This window comes from Papilio machaon, chromosome 6, assembly GCF_912999745.1.
Source record: "Papilio machaon chromosome 6, ilPapMach1.1, whole genome shotgun sequence".
NCBI classification, from domain to species: Eukaryota; Metazoa; Arthropoda; class Insecta; order Lepidoptera; family Papilionidae; genus Papilio; species Papilio machaon.
The window spans coordinates 8,432,265-8,454,680 of NC_059991.1; the positions used below are offsets into that span (position 1 = coordinate 8,432,265).

General features: G+C 34.8%; 2 protein-coding genes across 2 annotated transcripts; both read left to right on the forward strand.

Annotated features, from left to right (window-relative positions):
* Window positions 1-1,108: 1,108 nt before the first annotated feature.
* Window positions 1,109-6,891, forward strand: LOC106709947 (the record flags this gene model as incomplete). Its single annotated transcript, XM_014501879.2, has 2 exons — window positions 1,109-1,482; window positions 5,149-6,891. Coding segments are annotated over exons 1-2 (1,917 nt in total), but the record flags the coding sequence as incomplete, so codon positions are not given.
* A 1,609-nt stretch (window positions 6,892-8,500) lies between these two features.
* LOC106709826 (cadherin-23) lies at window positions 8,501-21,244 on the forward strand. The gene is made up of 24 exons (XM_045678207.1): window positions 8,501-8,649; window positions 11,554-11,764; window positions 11,942-12,085; window positions 12,251-12,399; window positions 12,482-12,610; window positions 12,697-12,915; window positions 13,000-13,212; window positions 13,301-14,125; window positions 14,212-14,407; window positions 14,500-14,800; window positions 14,885-15,767; window positions 15,851-16,036; window positions 16,111-16,285; window positions 16,365-16,484; window positions 16,763-16,983; window positions 17,120-17,246; window positions 17,597-17,772; window positions 18,151-18,271; window positions 18,376-18,542; window positions 18,656-18,966; window positions 19,151-19,211; window positions 19,716-19,873; window positions 20,474-20,724; window positions 21,040-21,244. The coding sequence occupies exons 2-24, from the start codon at window positions 11,554-11,556 to the stop codon at window positions 21,138-21,140; spliced, it is 5,445 nt and encodes a 1,814-aa protein (XP_045534163.1). The 5' UTR covers window positions 8,501-8,649; the 3' UTR covers window positions 21,141-21,244.
* Window positions 21,245-22,416: the final 1,172 nt, after the last annotated feature.

Here is a 22,416-nt window from a genome sequence, read left to right on the forward strand (position 1 = left end):
GGCACCTAGAATATTTGTCAGCAATCAAACTCTATAAATATATTACTTAAAATGCAAACTGCTGTTAAGCCAATTAAACGTTCAGATCTGATTTTCATTCAGAACTTTTCAGATTAGAGATACGTGCATTTTGTGTGCGATTACCGTAGCCAACAATGAACTATAATTTGTAAAGAACATTACGAATTGTTAACCATTTTCTCTGGCGTTACTTGTCTTTATTACTAACTTTCTCTTGCTTTTGATGTAAAAATTAGCTTCACCATAACGTAAAAGAGAATATTTTAGAGGTGAATTCTAGAAAATGATAATTTTCTGAGTACAATAATGCATATCTATTTAAATTCTTATAATGTAAAAATTTCCAAAAAATTTAGTTTGGTACGTGATCATTATCTAAATTTGAATATCCAAAATTTTACATTTCTATGGATTTCTGAAAACATATATATTTCGGAATTGGAATTAAAATGGAAGCGTTGCGTTTATGTAATGCTTTTAATTTAATAAACATGTAGAATAAGATATTCTAGACATAGGTTTTTTATGTTATTTGAATATTTATGGAGTATGTACAGATTCATAGACATTATGTGCGAATTAATAAATACGTTTCTCCTGTGTGCTATGTTCGTGCACGCTCTGATGACTTTAGTGATGTACATTCTATCGATATCAATGTTCTACGTAGTCATATATAAAAATTATGCAAATCCTTTAATCGAGATACCTATTGTTATTTCAATTTATACTACTATATATAATACTATTATATAAATGACGTAATTTTCAACATTTTTTTTGGACTACTTCCAAATAATTTTAAGATTTCTCAATGGTCAAGGTCTATATTCCTTCAAGAAGAAATTACGCATTATATTAACTTCTAACATTTACAATTTTCTAGATTAAACAATGAAACTTTTTTGTGACGAGTAATTACTTAAAATAATACAAATTCATACAACTGGTAAGTTGTGGTTCAGAAAATCACTAACTTTTCTTTAAACAGTTTTATGAGTTGATGGGAATACATCCTCCGTTAATAATTATATCGAAACAATGCAATTTTGAATCAAAAAATTTGGTTATTTATTTTTAAATTATATCGATAAAGACGTCCAAAGAATTATTACCTACCTTATGGCTAACGTAGAAACAATCTCGTAGAATAACATTATGACTGGCGCATAAGAATCCGTCGCATTTTTGAGTACGGACGCACACATCGCTCGTGTTTGTAAACCAAACAAACAAACAAACAAAGGGTGGGACATTCTTTCTCGATCTAGTAATGTGATTAGCAAAATGACAAGTGACCAGTCGGTAACTAGTAGCAGCTCCCAGGCCAGACATTTTGGACTATACAGGACTATAGACGCAAGGACCGAGGAGTTTTTGAGGCTTTCCAGGAAACGTCAGATACGGCAAGGCTGCGCCTGCGCAGCTGTTTCCACTGCTATCACCGTTACCATTATTGTTGTAAGTATTCAATGTTTAGGAGAAAGTTTTATGTCCCGTATTTTAATGTTGTTTTTGTGCTAACTTAATTTTAATTTAACTGAATATTGTAGTAAGAAAGAAACACAGTATTTGATTGTTTTTATATTTATGTATAACTTGATGTAAATTATTAATTTAACCCCAATAACGACAATTTAATTAAATTTAAAATTGATTGCAACAAAATTAAGGTGTAATAATAAATTTAATTCAATAAAATTTCAACACTATATTCTTTTACTTTTACGATATTTTATTTCTCAGTGTAAAAAGAAAATAGAATAGCAAATAAAGTAAGCACACAAATAATTAAACTATTAGCAAAAACAAGAAAATAGTTACTGTACGAAAATAAGGAAGCGTTATTAATTGCCGATAATATCTTGTACACGTCTGACAATTTTCCACGCGAACGGAATAAAAACATCAAATTGTCGGGCAATTATAGTGTTTACACAGTAAAGAACATTGACTTGTGTAAAAATGTGATAGTACAAGCTAGACGGTTTCCACTACCGAAACAATAAAGTCGAACCTGGATAAGCGAAAACCCAAGAGACCGAGATACTTTTTTTGGTTATTATGGTTACTCTACTACTTCTAAACCCGCAATTGGCCAGCTTGGTTTACTATGGCCTAGTCACCCCTAACTTGGGGTAGGCTCCGAGCCTCTCAGTGGGTACGTATAGTGAGCTGATGATGATGATGGTTACTCTGTAGCCCGAGTTTCTCGCTTATGGGGGTCATCTTTCGCGATCGCGCAATGAGTCTCGCTTATAGAGGTTTCTTGCTTATCCAGGTTCGAATACAAAAACTTATCACACTTACGGTTATGGAGCTTAAGGAAGTGTATGCAATAATCTAGATATGAACATAAAGTATGCATCTAATTAGAAATAATCATGCAATATCGCTTTAGCATTAAAGATGAAACAACTTTAATTACGATAGTATATTTTTTAGCAAATGTATATCATTTTACCTTTTTTCTCCAAACGGCAAAAACGTATGTATTGGTTATTAACAAGACGGTAACTTAGTGTTTTTGTTTTTAACTTAGAAAAAGACAACATTGTTCCTAAGTTTTACATAAATCGTGTATTTGTGACTAACTTGATGTGATTCTTTTTAATTTTACGGTAAGTAACACTTGTTAATTTTTTATGATTATAAATTTCTAGCATAAGTTATCTTTTTATTTTATATTCTGAAATCTAATCTCGGAACATTTATATTGGAGTAAATATTTTGCTCATACAAAGGCCGAATGGAATAAAAATACTTTATAATAATCCCAGAAATCTCAACTACGAACTTAAAACTCTATTCCTATCATAATTTCTTATTGTTAACTTTGTACTTAAATGTCGTAATTCATAAATTTCAAAACTCTTTACCTATCGTCAGTTAATAGCAATAAAATGTTCTATTTCTCTCATTTCAGAGTATTCTTCTTGTCTTTGAACTCAACTTCAACCAGCATGAAGAGCATAAACGTACAAAGAACTGGCGAGACTTGATAAACAATTCCGCAGATGACAATATTTATAATAATGTCAACTACAACATAGACAAAATAACATTAAAAATGTTGCCAATTTTAATAAAAGCTATCAACAAGAATAAACTTATTGACAAATTACTCGACGTTTATACAACTCCACGTTCTGGATATGAAAGAGGGTATACAACCGAGTTCCCTTACAAGAAAAATGTGTTTGCGGGTCGAAGTAATTGGATGAGATTCCCAACATCCAGACTACTTGCTATCGAATACAAAACATCACCCATTGTCTATTATAAGACACCGAAAAATGACTATTTCACGAAAATAAGAAAAATTAGAGACTACCAACGAATTATGAATTACGTAGATAAAATGATAACTGACCGTGTAACATTTGGATCGACTCAAGCTATGACAAAATACGATGATTACGCGCAAGATGAGACCCAAACACAGAAGACAACTCCCTTATCAAAAAATAATTATAAAGGAGAATCTCGTCCATATAGTAGTCTGACAAAAAAAGAAATATCAGAAGAAAGGAAATTTATTAATTGCAAATGTCCGAAAAAAATAAGCGAAATTTTGCGAAATTTGATATCAAACATAAAACTTTTGATGCCATCTTACGAATCCACGGAGTCTACAATTTTAGCAAACGAACTCGACAAATCACCTTGTGATAAAGGTGTTACCCAATTGCCTTCTACTAGTCCTTCCACCAGCACTTTTAATATTGATCAGACTGAACAGTCATCTACTCAGAAAACATCTCCTTCGACGGATACAGCTGATGTAAAAGTAGATTATCCAGAACAATACGTACCAACAAAACTTAACGACTTAAAAAGAGATCAGACCTTAAAGACTATCGTGAGCTTACTCCAGCCAAAATTCATGGGCCAACAAACATACGACTTTAAAGGCCACACAAAACATACTACAACACCTCCCATGTACATCGAAAGGACGGAAATTATTGAAGAAAAAACAACAGTACCAACATTAAAACAAAGTTTAAATAAACATGATCCTTTACATTTAATGACGACCGCACCGGACTATAATTTAGTAAACAAAGTAAACTATAACAAAAGAATACCAACCGAAATGGTTTACAATGAAAGCACTGAAGATAAAGATATACTTACTACTGATTCAGCTGATAACTACTTAAATCTTGACGTTCACAGCTTGGAATTGGTGAAAAGAAAGTTGATTTCGTCATGTAAGAAAACTAAAGAAATAGTTTTTCAACAACCCTATAGAAATATTAAAAACAATGCACTGAAAAGTACGCACGATAGAAAATGGTACAACTTTCAAAATAATAGCTCTGTAGATATAACAAAAGTACTGTACCCGATAGCCACGGTACATTACCTGTATCACTCTCAAAATACCATCGTTGAAATAACTACAGCCAAGACTATTACGACTGCTGAAGCAACAACATCAACCACAGAAAAACGAGAAGCTAATACTAAAACATCGCCAACTGAACACTCTACTATTGCCACCACAACAACGCCAACAACTACAAAGTCGATTAAAACAACAACTGTAGTTACTAAATTATTCCCATTAAAGTACAAACTGGAACCGAGATCTGAAAAAAAAGATTTGGAACAAAAATTTAAGGAAGAGAATTTTCGATCAGAAGAATTAAACTTAGACGATGATTTTGAAAAGATAATCATAGATGACAACTATCAAGAAAACGATTACAAGGACAGGCCTATGGAAGATCTCCAAAACCATAAATATAAAAATATAGAAAATGAGATGTCCGAAATGAATGACAATAAGGACAATATTGTGCCTAAGTCGGTGGACAATAAAGAAAAAGATGATTTCTTTTTCAGATCTATGGCATTATACAATAAACCCCGTTCATATCTAGATATTCAAAAAAGTGACAGTAAACAAGACGACAATTACAATTTGGATTTAAATAATTTATTTGAATAGTACTGAACATACTAAATAATAAGTTCTCTCAGATATTTATTGAAACATTTGTTATCAAAATAAACATTCAGAATTATAAGTTCTTTTATTGCAAATTCTCAAATTAAATTTGATTTAAGATATCGAATGATAGTATTTGAATACAATTATGTTCAATCTTGTTTCAGGCAGTTCTACTGATCTACGAGTATGCGATCGTTGTAGAAACGAGTTTAGTACAAAATAGGAAAAGCCTGAACAAATCGGACAGAGAAAAGTCTATGAAAAATCTTAGGCCTATAGCTGATAGATTAGATAGAAGCTATTTTGGATTTGACCAAGATTATTATGAAAGAATGCCACTCCTTGTAAATGCATTGGCTGAAAATATTTACACCCAACCTTTTCCAGAAACTGTAACAGTGCAAAAACTCAAAAAACACGACATAGCTTTACGAGCGAATTTGCCTTTTAATACTTACAAATTGATTAGAAGAACAAGTCCAAGACCATTTCATTTTGAGCAAATTACTACACCGTATCCTTTTAGTAAAATATACGGATCAAAAACATGGGTCGACAGTTATCGTAATGCTCAAAGGATGAAAAATCTGCACCACATCATGTTGTATCTCGGGAAAACAATCAACGCCAAACTTGGTGATATACATACAATTCCAACGCAAACGCACATCGCATTCACTGGAATGTACATTGACCCTGCAAATGCTAAATACCCCACAGAAAGTTTCATGCAAAAGGTAAATCCAACACAGTTTCGGCATCGAGTTGATCCTCTGTTCACATTTAAACCTGACAACCCAGGTGATGTAAATCTATTAGCAGAAGACTTTTCATCAGCTTTAACCGATAACGAAGATAAAAAGGAATCTTATCCATATTCTAGAATCGATGAAAATTGCAGCCATAATTCTCAAGATCAGAATACAGAGACCGAAAAGTTAAATACACTTAAAGATTCTATAGTAAATGGTTTCAGAAAACAAGGCTTAGTTACCGAGTCCAAAATTCAAAGTCATTCTCCGACCACCTCTAAGATGTTGGAAAAAATATATATCACAACTTCGCGCCCAGTAATACACTTCAAACCAAGATCTGCAAGGCCTATTACACGCTTATATTTCAAATATACAAGTCCACGACCACAACAGAAGGAAGTAAACACTATTGATTCTATTTATAAGAGTAAGCCAGAATTAAACGGCAGTGCTAATACTATAGTTCACGTAAATGTTTTTCCCATAGAAACTGTAATAAAAAATAAAGACCAAGATTTTAAGAAGGATGAAAATACTATTCGTGTCTCAACCACAACGAAGCCGATTAAACAAATACCTGTAATTGTAGCAAAGGAAGTAGAAGATTACCATGAGGGTAGTTCGGGCATTATACCGATGACTACAATGACGGAAACAAGTGAGCCAGGAGTGTCAACTCCTTTCTTTGATACTACACAATCATATTCTGAATCACTTTGGTCAACGAATTCACCTGATATTATTAAATTTAGTCCGGAAGATGCCAAAATTCCAGATCAGTACACCACGATGACAACATTGGAAGATACTACAGCCACAACGGAAACTATTTCAAGAACGTACAAAAGTGTTGAATACGATGATGAAGATCGTAATATTGAAGCAAAAACACTTATTATAAAATTGGTAAATAATTTAGAATCAACTACTAGCCAAAGCAATAAATATGATCTATCAGAAGTGGAAGAATTTAAAACAAATACATATGTACCGCAAATTAACGGTCATTATAGAAATATGGAGCAGAATGTACGTAAATTATTTGAACTTTTGAAAGAAAATTCGGAAAAATATAGACGACATAGACTTAAGCCTATAACAACCATTCGTTCTCCAACTTATGTACCAATGTATGTAGAAATTAAAAGAAATCGCACTAGATTTTTTAAAGAAAGTAATTAATAATCATTTTTTTATGTTTGAAAATTATCAATATTTTGTTCTCCCACCGATGACTTTTTCTTATTTACTAATGTTATATTTGGGATTTTTTCTATACACTTAGTCTAGACTAATAAGTTATAGTGTTTCAGGATTTTTTTCTTCATAGCACAATTTCACAACGTTTTGTATCATGTGAGTGAAGTGGCAGGCGCTTACAACTTCTTATTTCTTCGTCCTGAATTTCCTTTAGTGTACCATTACTAATTTCGACTCTGGTCTTTTCTACACAATTACCTTACACTAGTGCTGTCTGTAGGGTCCTAAAATTGTTTAAAATCATATTTCCATATCTTTCATCCATTTTAAGAAAACAAAGAACGACAATATGTATGTGTACGAGTTTTTTAGCAGTGGTAAATCAAACATCACATAAAAACACAAACGACTTTAAAATCGAATTATCGAAATAGGTTTTTGTAGAAATCTAATTTGTTATAAAAGTAAAAATAAATTAACTAAATCTGGTGTTTTATTATTTTTATTGATTTTCGCATCGTTATCATCAAGTACTTATGTTCGTATTCTGATAGATCTTTTGAAGCCTTCAAATAAAATATTTTTTAAGCGCCTATTTAAAATCAATAGCAATAACTTAAAGAATACAATTGAGTTTTTTTTTCCAATAACGTACGAAATATATACACAACAATACAATTTTATTGGTAATATATAAATCACAGTATATCTTGTATGTATAGCTTATCTTTTTCATTATATTATTTTATTCCATAAATCACTGAATAGTGTCCTGGCTAATTTTGTTATTGCCAAAGTCCATAAAAATTGATAGACGTTGATATGTTTGGGCGAGGAACCGATACTTTAGCACGGTCTGTTAAATATTATTATTTTTTAAATAATATTATTATACATTTAATATAAATGAAAAATAAAATGTATTTTTTATCAATAAAGAGTCTAAGTAAAAATGCGTAAATTAAATTTAGATAAATTCAAACCGTGGACAATAGCAAGAAAATTAAATCGTTAGCAATTTCTGAATGATTCATATTATTAATAACACATACCGTGCCATCAACTCGTCCTGTAAATTCACTGCGTAAAATCGTAATAGCATTGAACGTGTTAAATGGAAAAATTAAACTCAGCTCTAAATTCATCGTTACGTCACGGGACTAAATCTCACAGAAGTATTTATAAAAAGGTACTCTTAAATATTTGCAAAATGGCAGAAACACATAATGTTGTGATTTATATATTAAAATTAATATTCTATGTTCCCGTGACCTTAATGCAACTACTCTGTGCGCCCTTTAAAACCGCGACCTAACATGTGCGTCTCTTTCTGTCACCAGTGACCTCCATATTCACATCTCGTCTCACGCATCTCAAGAAAACCCCGTTACTTTTACCAATGCAAAAAGGCGCTATCTGCGAAGAGTTTAAGAAGTAACTGTTGATATAATGCTATCACTTTCACACTTACAGTTCGCACATAAGATTAGTGAGCGAGAAAAATGCAATACAAATCCAGTCTCGAAGACCGGTGGTGCAAGTTTTTGACAGTACGATTTAAACTTTGCGGAGTGAGTTTGTGGAAATAAATATGTTTGTAAAAATTAAGTAAATAAAAATATACTACATCTATCCAGTGATAAATATGTGTATATTGTGAATTAAGTGTGAGAAATAATAAGTGAAAGGGTTAACATTTTTGGTAATAAGGTACGTATTTGGGTATAACTGTTATTGACAGTTAGGCAAATGTGTATTTACATACGGAACTTTCTTTGCATAACTTTGTTAGTCATCAAGGTCAAATTATATTGTGTCCTATTTAAAGATCGTATTAATAAGCTTCAATTTTAGTAAGCTTAATTTAAAAAATATAAACGATTCAATATCATTTTGTGTCAATGAAAATCTACAACTATGCAATGAACATTTTATTTTTCAAATTTGAATTTATTTTATTTGTATATTTTACAATTAAATGTTACTCCTGTTATTTGTCAATTAGTAAAGTAATTCAAGATTTATGTTAATTTTAAGTACTGGTACCTACGAGATGTATGTAAAGCGATCCGATCTAGATATTGAATATCGGCACAATGAAAGGAACTAGATTCGAGAGACCTTTAGTATAATTTCAGCCCTTAATAATACTTCCAATAAACGTGCTATAATAAAGATTTCCTTTTTACTGTATATTTAGAAGACCTTTTCATACAATTAAATATATCTTACAAGAGACACGAAAGATTTTTTCAGGAAAATAGCTACCGAATATTTCTATATATGACTAGGAATCGTTCAATAACGGTTGTTAAGTATCTTTTCGCCATACCAATGAACTTTAGTGCCGGTTTCTCCCAAACAAAATGAAAACCAAAAACTGTTGACACTGATCCAATCCGCAAAGGGAGATCGATAAAAAACAATTAAACGATTAAAAAACAGTTTGTGCATTTTGCATATGAACCGTTTTAATTAAAATTTTATTTGATTTCAATCACTTCGTCTCAGTATCTTATTGTTAATAAACGTAGCAATATTTTCACGTTGGTGTTCTAAGAGGAACATTGCATGTTATATGTGGATGTTCCCACGCACCATTGTGCTCGGTTCACTGACATGGGAACGAAACCCACGTACAAATACTATCAATACCTTCCGTTTTACATTCCATTATAGATCTTAATAAACGCCAATAGACTAAATTTATAACAGACTTCCTAGTTTAATACTTGCTATTGTCTCATATATGTACTTAATCCTGTGACGTGTGAAGGCCATGTCGGAGGTTAACCAAGTCTCTATCACAGTTTCCTAGGTACTTCCAAAATATTCGACTGGCTTTATGCTGTCGTGTATCAGATCACTGTAATTTTTTTAAATTTTTTGTTAGTCTTTTTTCTTCCAAACACATTTTTCTCATCTTCAGTTTCTTTTTTTTTTCATAAACTTAAAATAATTCAGAACATTTTTAGTTCACTTTACAAAGATATTGAACCATTCAGACAATGGTCCTTCGAGACAGATTTTGTAAATGTGTTTCGGACAAACATATATTCGTAAAATGGACGTATAACATCGAGTCCAGAGTCCCTCTAAAATAATTCTTATCTAGATCTTAAAAGAAAAAATATGTCTCCAAGATAATCTACAGATTTTTTTATTCAATAATACAGTGTACGTGCTGTTATTGGAGCGCTGCAATAATTTGTGCAACATTTCAAAAGCGCACGTCAATACAGATGACGTATATTGTTAATATTCAAGGCGAAGCGGACCGAAACGTCTGCATAATTCTGTCCAGGTAACAGATTTAGCATTTCATCAGAAAAGTGTTTGTCGCAAAACATTTTGTTACGTGATCTCTTTTCAGTTGTAGTTTATTTTGTAAATATAGTACTAGCAACGCACCACGACTTCATACAATCAGCATTTATTTAAATGAAGTCTATAATCGAAATAAAAACTATTAAAAATTTTACACAAAATACTCATGCTTAGCTTATGTTCTATAAAAGATATAAAGTAATGTAAGTAAAGGTAAAGTACGTTTCTATCTTAATCTATGAGTAGATGAATATAGATGCAAGAAGCTACTTTACCATACATTGCTTTAGTAGGTACAATTTCTGCGTAATGTAATCAATTGCGCCATCAAATATAGAGCAGTTTGCGACATCTCGGAGACGGAAATGGTACTGTAGTAAATAATTTACTTCATTAGACCCAGTCTGATGGCTACGAAGTAAAATTTTTAGTGTATTATACAAAGCCCTATTTCATTCCAGTATTACGCGTTGCTAAATATTTTTAATGTAGAGTTAAGGGAAACAAATAAATAAACTAGTTTTGAGGTACCAGTAGTATGTTTCTTTGCTAATTTAGCAATATATTGCTGGCCTAAAATTATCAAGAAAATAAAGAAATAAAAATAACTGGTAAACTTTATGTTAACTAAACATTAACAAAAGGCAACGTAGGAATAGAAGTCCAATGTAAGGGAAATTATTGTTGATGGTGCAGATGTCACGTTTCACGCACTAACACGTGCAACTTTCATATTATTAACATAGAAAAGCATTGTATTTTCTATAATATTTTAGATGGCCTACAAGAATCTAATACACATCGAGTACTGCTATGAAGTTATTTACTACGATTATTACAAAACTGTGATCAAAGATTTCAGAAATTCCCAGAGCTCCAATTGCATTGCGTTGAGGTCAACTCCAGTTCACGCGGCTGTCGCAAGCCAATAGCTATTGTTCTGAACTCAGGCCCGAAATACGAGTCGTTTTGTTCCGATACGTTTCGTTACACCGGATTGTGTAATTGTGTTAATTGACCACGCATACTTTTATAACGGTACTTTTGTCCTAAAGCTTTTATGAACAAAACTCTTGATATCGAAATTCTTTCGATATAGGTGATATCTGATAAAATAGTTGAAAGTTCAAAGATAGTAGTAATATCAAACACATATATGTTTATATATGAAATAGTGAAAGATATAGCCTAGGTTCATACTGTAATTCGATCGATGATAGTACAAGAAATGTTTTGAGAAATATAAATGATGGCAACGTTAAACAATGTTTGTATTTATCAATGCAGATGGCGGAAATAATATTCCAACGGCGAAAAGTAGCAACTGTTCTCAACGAACCGAACCCTCTGTTGATATTGCTGTTAGCATGTCTGTTGCAAGTCGTTGCTTCGCAAGTGATCAACAGAGCGCCACATTTTATACCCCAGACTGGAGACATGTCACAGTTCAGTCTGGCGGAGGATACACCCGTTGGAACGCCAGTTTATCATTTGAAAGGTATGTACTTTAAAATTTAAATGTAAACTTTACAGAAGTGCAATCGGCGGAGTCTTTTATTTTCTTCAATTTTGAAATTAAGACTCTATATTGGCAAAGCTCAGATATTTAAGAAATGTTCTTTAATGAATCACTAACTAAACCTAACCATTCGAAACATTTTTGGATTTACTGAAGGTGTGGACCCCGAAAACGGTCAGCTAACGTACTCTATCTCGGGTCAGTACTTCAGCGTGGACTCGCTGACCGGTGTGGTGACGCTGGCCAGGAACTTGGATCGCGAAGAGCAAGCTTCTTTGGAAGTCATCATCAGTATAACAGGTTTGTAAAGATTAATTATTATCAGCGTACAACGGACGTACAAATATTGATATCATGCCCGGCGCTGATATCATCTCGAAAATGTTTGTGGTACAGAATCGAATAGGTACCATATTCTATAGGTAAATCAATAAAACAAGTGAATTAAAAAGGTATTTTGAACAGATGAAGGAATAGCTAATACGGAGCCAAATACCGTCTCACTAAGAAGGGTTATCCCTGTCCGGGATGTTAACGACAACTCTCCAGTGTTTCACAACCGACCATACATCGTTAACGTCAGTGAAGCAACTCCTGTTGGTACGGAGATTGAGGTCAGTGCAAAATTTTTGAGGTTAATTGCAACCTTGTAGAGAGAGTAATAGAAGTATTGAATGAATTTTTTGTATCTTTCAGGTATCTCCGAAAATCCTAGTGACAGATCGTGACGAAGGGGATAATGCAATAATCAAAGTCACTTGTTCCAATGAAGAAAAGGGCAGTGATGTTGAGGCTTGCTCCACGTTTAAGATTGTTACGGAAATGGTATAATTTATTACTTCTTTTTCAAATTGAAAACTTATACATTTAATATAACAATTTTCACATTTGTACACGGTTATAATTCATAGGTGAACCCTAATGAATACGAGGTCCGTATATTCTTATCTCGACCGCTGGACTTTGAGTCTCGTTCAGCATACGTATTGAGCTTGAACGCTCGTGATGGCGGACAGCCGGCTCGGCGCGCCGCGGCCAGTGTCGCGGTTGCGGTGCGCGATGTGCAGGACCAACCACCTGACTTTGTTAATGCACCATACTCCGCCACGGTACCTGAGAACACACCGCCTGTGAGTATAATCTACATTTGTGTATGTTAGTACTAATTATATTTATAATCGTCGTTAAATATTATAAACTCTGATTTTTTTAAGAATACAAGCATAATGGAAATCATTGCAAAAGACGGAGATACGGCGAACCAACGACCAGTTCTATTGACCCTTGAAGGCGATGCTCAGCAGTACTTCAAGTTATTGCCCGAGAGACCCATCGGCCGCGCTACACTGGTCACTACTGATATACCAATCGATCGGGAGAGCGAAGCTGTTATGCAAAACGGTGGAGTATACAGCTTTCAAGTGAAGGTAAGTTGTCTTAATTTTGTATGCTTCAATTGCAGCTACGTAATAATGTATAAGTCTGTATGTGTACAATGTATATTTATTGCTTTAGGCGACGGAATTAATAAATAATGAAGTGCCATCTGACTACACGGTAACAACAATTACGATAATCGTAACCGATGTTGACGACCATGTGCCGAGATTTAACCGTGACGTGTACGATGTCTCGATACCGGAAAATATTGAGAATGGCAGCCCTATCCCTGGTTTGTCGATTTATGTAGAAGATGACGATATAGGACAGAACAGTAAATACGATTTGAAATTACGCGATGTTTATAATTCAGTAGGAGTATTTTCAATTAGCACTGAACATGGTGAAGGAAGAACGCCTATTAGTATAAAAGTGAAAGATACCACACGATTAGATTACGATGTTGATGATGAAGATCAGAGACTATACAGTTTTGATATTGTTACTTCATCGGGTGATGTCGAATTATCATCAGCTAGAGTTAACGTTAAACTTCTAGATGTAAATGATAACGCTCCGGTTTTCGAAGAGACAAATTATAAGTTTGAAGTAATAGAAAATGCGGTTATGGACACTAAAATTGGGGATGTCCAAGCTACGGACAAAGATTATGGAATATTCGGTGAAATTGAATATTCACTGACAGGATTCGGATCGAATCTTTTTAAGACTGATAAGACTAAAGGAGGTTTGTATGTCGGCAGTGTTCTTGATTACGAAACACAAAAGAGTTATAGTCTTACACTAGTTGCTAAAGATGGCGGAGGAAAGGTATCTAGTACCAGTGTTTTCATTGATGTATTGGATGCCAACGATAATGCTCCTGTTTTCGAAGCCGCGGAATATAGTCGAACAATAAGAGATGGAGCAACAAGTTTTGAACCGCAGTTTGTTGTTAGGGTAAGTTTAATTGTGTCATGTACTAAGTAATATGAGTGTTTAACTTCTCACGCCCCTTATTCGTCAATATTACTATCTCATTCTAGGCCACAGACGTTGACGGACCGACACAAGGAGGTGGTCGAGTACGTTATTCTCTTGTATCTGACAACAGCATTGCACACAAAGGACAAGTTTTTGCAATCGATGAGGACTCCGGGGAGATAACTATACTGGACAAAGTTCAGACAATGGATACACCTCGTGGGCAATATGAATTAGTTGTAAGAGCTACTGATTATGGTATGAACTAAATGAATGTATTTTTATTTTTACTCCTTAAAAAATTAATGTTTTTTATAAGAAGGTGAAATATAAGAATTTTAAACTTACAGGGATACCACCGCTATTCAACGATACTCGAGTTTACATCAGAGTTGGCGTCCCCGGAAACCAACGGCCCACTTTCAAAGGCAATTATCATCATTATCATTATACAGTGGGCCACCATCCGACCGCCTCTGATGAATTGTCACTTGAACTTAATCCTATGAACTACCAGGCCTCTGTGAAAGAGAACTCGCCACCAGGACTCAAAGTGACCACAGTAATTGCCAATGACCCAGACGGTTTGGACGATTTGCTGACGTATCATATCGTTTCCGGCTCGAAGGACAATTTTGTAATTGATGAGAAGTAATTTCTTTTATGTGTTTCTCTTGATTTATGCTTTAAAATAGCTGTGCAATTTTTAGAAAACTTAAATTTATGCTTTTTCAGATCTGGTGTAATAACAATATCGAGCGATGCAAATCTCGATCGCGATTTAAATCCAGAACGTTATGAAATTATTGTCTCAGCAGTAGATAGTGGAACACCTATACCTGAAACTGCCACCACCACTGTATTTGTCACAGTCCAAGATGTCAATGATAAGCCACCTATAATCAACACCACTCAGACTACAACATACATATCCGAGAGAACTAAAGTAGGTGATAGAGTAACTACAATAAACGCATACGATACTGATTTGAATGCAAAATTGAAATTTAGCATTGTAGAACCAATTAAAGCGCTATCTAAAGCAGGTATCCAGTTAAAACCTAACTCACCTTTTAATTATAAAACTATCTTCCGTATCGATGAAGATACCGGAGAAATATTTGTTAATGGAACATTAGATTATAGTCAAGCGTCTATAGTAATTTTAACAATTAAAGTAACTGACATAAATGCGGAAATCAATAAGGAAAAGCAATTCGCTTTAGTTGAACATACGATATACATTCAACCTTACAATGACAAAAATCCACAATTCACTAATCCCGGTTGGAGTAATTCAAAACCAGTGATATATCACAAAGTTAAAGAAGATCAACCGATAGGAAGTACAGTTTTAATACTAATGGCTGAAGATCCTGTCTCAGGCCATTTAATTTCAAATTTTAAAGTAATAAATTCTGAAACTGGATTATTACAAGTTGACCCGCTCAGTGGACAAGTAGTTTTAACCAGACATCTGGATTACGAAGAGCTGACTTCACCAAATTTAACGCTCACGGTACAAGCGACTAGTAATGATGGAAGCAAACATAGCAATGCAAAGATTATTATCGAAGTTGTGAACATTAATGACAATGCGCCTATATTTGAAAAAGAGGTAAGCAGATTTTTAGTGTTAGCAGTTGATTACATGGCCTTAAAAAGTATCACTTCTTATAAAACGGTTTAAACAATTTCCAGCTATACAAAATGAGCGTTTTAGAGTCAGTGACGTATCCGGAACAGCTACTGACTGTTAAAGCTAACGATGCTGACCTGGTTCTCACTGACGAGGACCGGCGGCAAGGTTATTCTGATGTGAGATATCTCTTAAGAGGAGATAATTCCGATTTATTCGTCATTGACAATGTTACGGGAGTGATACAGGTGAGTTTTTTTTTTATCAGTTTCAGAGTCAATAACGGCACAACTTTTAACACCAGTTTATATGTCAAATATAGGTAGCGCCGAATAGAACTTTGGATCGGGAGCGTCAATCAGTGTTACGTTTTGAATTAGTAGCATTTGATACTCCGCAAGGAGGAGCTGATCAGCTCAAGACGACAGCTCCCGTTCTCGTCGACGTACTCGACGTGGACGATAACCCGCCCAGTTTCGACAGGAATCTTTATACGGGTAAATTTAACTTTAATTATAAGATTGCTACGTTATTTTCATTATCAGCTAAGATTTATGAAAGTTATTATTTCATTAGCCGTTGTACCCGAAAATGTGCCGCCCGGTTTTAGCGTGATTAACGTAACTGCCACCGATCCCGACGAAGGCCTCGGGGGGGAAGTCCACTACGAGTTCTTAGATGAAGGCGAAGCTAAAGGTGAATTTATTTTATTCCATCTTACTACCTTTGTTACTAATATTATAAATGCGAATGTTTGGATGGATAGATGGATGGATGTTTGTGTGAAGGTATCATCAGAACCGCTGAACGAATCTCGCTGATATTTGTCACATATGTAGATCATAGTCTGGAAGAACAAATAGGCTACTTATCGTGTTTTTTTTTGTATTTCCGCGCGGACGGAGTCTCAGGCGATAACTAGTATTACCATAAGTGCAATTAGAATAACTAGAAAAGCTTGTATTATTTTACAGATTTGTTTATGATTGAGCCTAGTACGGGTGAAGTGCGCAGCCGCGGCGCGCTGACGGGGAGGGGGCGGACTCAACCGTACTCCTTGTCGGTGCGCGCGGCAGACAGCGGCGGACACTTCGCCGACACGCAGCTGACGGTATATGTCGGTGACGTCAGCGCCAATGACGGCGTACCGCGTTTCCTGCGTCCTGCCGACACCGACACGCTGCACGTTACTGAGGTAAAGACGAGCTCTCGACTCCTGACCATTTCAGTCAGCAGTTCTGAACTGTCACGAACTTTGAGTAATAGCGCTTGAGATCAGATCTGTTTAAGTCTGCCAATGATAATGTTATTATTATGATTTTGTATTACAGAACGCAACTATCGGATCTGTGGTGTTTCAAGTGGTGGCAACGGACCCGGATGACCCCACACAGCCTTCTGGTCAGCTGGTTTATTCTATACAGCAGAACAATGCCGACGCTAAAGCATTTGCCATCGGTAAATAACTTATTATTAGATTGATTAAAAATAAAGAATATTTAAAAGGAAGAATTGAAAGCTATCAAAATATGACTAGTTTTTCTTCTTCACTCAAAATGATAATTTTAATATCCACTTGATACTTAATCTTACTAATATTATAAATACGAATGTTTAGATGGATGTATGTTTGTTTAATGGTATCGGGAACGACTGAACGGATCTTGATAAAATTTGTGACAGATGAAGAACATAGTCTGGAAGAACACATAAGCTACTTATAAAACTTTTTAATATTCCGCGCGGACAGAGTCGCTGGCGCCAGCTAGTAATGTTTAATTGAAGCGATGACATAAAATTCCTTCCAGACCCTCAGAGCGGGATCATCACGACCCGTCAATCTCTGGATCGGGAGCGGCAGGCGACCTACACCCTCGTGCTGGTGGTTACAGACCACGGCACTCCTCCGCAGCAGGCCAGCCGCATCGTCACCGTCACCATTGATGATGTTGATGATCATAAGCCGCACTTCGCTCGCACTCTGGTAAGTCACTGATACCGGGAATTTCAACTTTATTTATATTGACATAAGGATATATTAATATCTCAGTTTTGTGAAAAATAATGAAAGGGAAGGCAATATTATAATGCTAAAATTCAACGAAACATAAAGCTTTAACATTTAAAAGCGAAAAATCTGTCTCATAAGAAGGCAATGTCCCTTTTTTATTAGGAAAGGAGTAATCCTCCATTGACTAAAAGTAGTGAAGGGGTAGATGCATTATCTACAAGTCTAGATGTCTATGAACAGCGGTCGCTTCTCTAGGCGTATTAATGTGGCCTTATTGCTTGTATGCCATCTATGACATAAAAAAATAGATTTTCTTCCTGATCATAAAAGAATACTGCTTATGGTTTACAGGATGACCCTCCAGTTTTGATGACGACGAAAGAAGAAGTACCAGTAGGAACTGTGATAGGAAAACTGGAAGCCATAGATGAAGATATTGACGATAATGCAGCCATCGATTACGCTATTACAGGTATTTTTTTCCTATTTTCAGCTAGTTTATTTCAATCTATACTTTTATAATCTTTATGTTATTTCTAGCAATTACTTGCTTATATTCCTCATTGTATTTGGCAGCTGGTAACGAATTTGGGTTAGTGAAGTTAGAAAGGACCAACGACAGCAAGGCGTTAATCAAAGCGGCCTCAAGATTAGACAGGGAGTCAATATCTCGGGTGCTATTAACAATCAAAAGCTTCAAATATGGCACTTATCCTGTTCTTAATAAGAGCTATAATCGTTTGGTAAGCTGTAACTTAGTCTTTTAAATTTTACTTAATCAATAAGTCATTTTTCTATTAATTCTTTATAATATGTTCTACACTTTTTTAGCTTTGTACTTAATTTATTTTTTCAGGATCCATCAGAAATTCAAGTGTTAGTAAAGATATTGGATATAGACGATCATTTACCGGATTTTGGAAGTCAAAATTTGACTATAGGAGTGCGTCTCAACGTGCCCGTAGATACTAAAATAGCTACAGTCAAAGCCACAGACAAAGACCCGGATGCTTTACCCATAGACTACAGAATCGTTAACATGAACTTTGAGTCACCAATCAAATGCAAATCTTTGAATAATTTGACAGATGTGATGCATTTAAACAATGTTACAGGAGAATTGAAAATAATGAAGAATTTGCTTCATTATGCGGATGGAATTTTCAGGTGCAATAAAGTTATTTTTCAAAATTTCAAGTCTCTATTAATACGAGATTTAGAAGTGGAAAAAATGGTGTTCTAAAAATGATGAACTTCATATAGATAAAAACTGCGTTTTCGAAATAATTACATTGCCTTATTTACTAGTACAAGATAAAAAAAAATATTATTTTTTTGTTTTGTTTAACAGATTGGTGATACGTGCCAACAATTCTCAAGAGACAAACCGATTTAGAGATTTATTGGTTGAGGTAAGGTTGTGTAAGCTAAATTATATATTTCTTTAATCTTTATCAAAACAGAATTCAAACAGACTTAATGCCTCACTTAGAATCCTAACTTACGTTACTTAAGCTAAGTGCAGTTAGTAAGAGAATAATAAGATCGCTAAATAACTTAAGCCTTACCTGACACCCTTTTGTGTTAAAAATTTAAGGGTTTAATTACCAGTAAGAAGTTAACTTACCAATTTAATTACTAGTTGGGAGTTAACTTACCAATTTAATTACTAGTTGGGAGTTAACTTACCAATTTAATTACTAGTTGGAAGTTAACTTACCAATTTAATTACTAGTTGGGAGTTAACTTACCAATTTAATTACTAGTTGGGAGTTAACTTACCAATTTAATTACTAGTTAGGAGTTAACTTACCAGTTGGAAATCTGAAACATCAATAAATGGTATATTGCTTACTGCTTTGATGGTGTTAAAAACTCTATATTCCTAAGTTAAATCTCACTTTGATCTAATGAAGGTGGTTGTTGTGAGAGAAAGAGACCTGTTACGTTTGGCTGTGGCAAGTCGCGCCAAGCTGCCGGAGCTGAGGAAGAAGCTGAGCGATGTGCTGGAGACTAAGCAGCTGAGACTGCAAATGCATGATGCTCCTCATTCCACCTTCTATGATAACGCTGGGTAAGATATCACAGCTAGTACAGTAGGACAGTAGCGTTGGACTGGCATGGACTGTTTTAGCTCACTGGTGCTAGTTAGTGTTTATGTTATTCCAGTTGTATACTAGCGCTGATTTAGAGCGCTACTTTCCTAGTCTACTGGTTTAATATAAACATTGTATAGCGTCAGTGTTTAAAACAAATCATACCAGGCCACCGCTACTGTCCTACTGTACTGGCATAATGTAAATCAGGCATTAAATTAATAAAGATAGAATGGACTGTAGATTGGAATGTAAATAATTAATCTGCCATCAAAAATGAGCTATGTTTATCGAGTTGAAAAATAAATTTCGGACGTTTTGTTTTTTTTTTACTAGCTTTTACCCGCGACTCCGTCCGCGCGGAATAAAAAATAGAGAACGGGGTAAAAATTATCCTATGTCCTATTCCTGGTTCTAAGCTACCTGCCCACCAATTTTCAGTCAAATCGATTCAGCCGTTCTTGAGTTATAAATGGTGTAACTAACACGACTTTCTTTTATATATATAGATAAAAGATATGAATATGATGAATATTATGAATCTTAAAGTGTAAACCAAATAATCATTTCTTTTGCAGGCCCTGTTTCCAATTTCGTAAAATGGAGACGGGGGAAGCGCTGACACCGCAAGCTATGAAGACTGCGATACGTCAGCTCGGTACTGAGATGCAGCAGATCCTGGAGGCGTATGATGTACGCAACATCACGAGCTGCGGCACGACGCGGACCAGGCACTCGTTTGCGCAACACGCGCTGCTCAGTCTGGCCTCGCTGCTGCTCTTCTCCGCACTGGTCTCCGCCTGCATCCTCTGCACATTGCACTCTGAAGGTTAGCAGACAAACAAATAACAGACAAGCTCAATGTCATTTCATTTTCAGTTAGAAAACCTGGCAGGCACTAGTTCATTTACACAAGGACAGTACAGTAACATTTACTGTACTGTCCCACTTCCTCCAAAAGTGCCATGAACATACAGAAATAACTTATCTTTCTTATTTTTCCTTTTCGTTCAATTTCTCACTCATTTAGTTCTTTTTATCAACTTCCTCCTACTTTTCTATGATCATTGCATGATTTCTTTCAGAATAGTAGATAATGGTGGTCGAATTTTATATTTTAATTTATAATTAATATTTCAAATAGCTAAGAAACGAGCACGCAACGGATTGCTGAGTGCAAGAGAGGCTGCAAGCCACGAATCCGCGCCTTCGAGACTGTATGCGGAACCACTTTACTCTATTTAAGAAGGAATACTACATGTGCCTGAATTTAACGTTTAAGAGGAAATACGGTTAAGAATGACACAATTTGACTTACAAAAGTGATGTGTAATGACTTTACTAAAGCGAGGACCAATGTGAAGAGAAGTAGTATTTAAAATTGAGGAACATCTTATATATATATACTAGCTGTCGCCCGCGACTCCGGCCGCGCGCAGTTCAAAAATGGGGGGGGGGGGGTATGAAAAATAGATGTTGGCCGATTCTCAGACCTACTGAATATGCTCACAAAATTTCATGAGAATCGGTCAAGCCGTTTCGGAGGAGTACGGGAACGAAAACTGTGACACGAGAATTTTATATATTAGAAAAGAAAGTCGTGTTAGTTACACTATTTATAACTCAAGATCGGTCGAACTGATTTAGCTGAAAATTGACGGGGAGGTAGGTTAGAACTAGGAGATGGACATAGGAACTTTTTTTTATCTTGTGTGCATTTTTTTTATTCCGCGCGGACGGAGTCGCGGGTAAAAGCTAGTTTTAAATGAATTGTAATTTGATTGGTTCACCTAATAATTATGAGACTGATGTATTCAAAACGAATACTCACCTCTTTATATCTAACTTCGGTTAACACGTATAATATTTTATTCAATTAAAATCACAATTTAACTCACATTTAATTCGATGTAGGTACCGACTATTTTCAGACCCGTCGGGACTTCTTCGCCGGCGTTAAGCCATTGATTTCAGTCGTAATTTTTAATTAGTGTTATATAATGCCTGAAGAAAGGTTTTACTGCTTTACACCGCTGTCATTATTTATTTTAGTAAACAATGCAATAATAATATACTTAAAATTCTAACATTCCTTCATATTTTTAAAGAAATACCTAAATCAGTTTTGCATCTGGACTTGTCATAACGATAAAATATTGTGGAAGTAATTATTGTGAGAAATGATGCCAAAAAAATTTCAAATTAACAGGCTTTTTAAACACTAATAAAGGATTGTTATTTTTATCTTTGATACATTTAATTTTTATTTGATAGTGTAATATGCTCATTGTGGCACAAAAAAGTAGAGTCTCCACATTTCGTTTGTAATGGACTACAAAAGGTCTACAGTTTAGGATCTGCTCTTTCTGGCATAAAAGAATCATGTAGACGAGTCATGTAATTTAGTCATGTCAGTAATAAGATATTTAATTATTTAAGAACATTTTAACTCACGTGTGATTGTCCGGTGACGGCACCGACTAGTTGCGGACCCATCGGGGGTCCATGTTCTTAATTAATT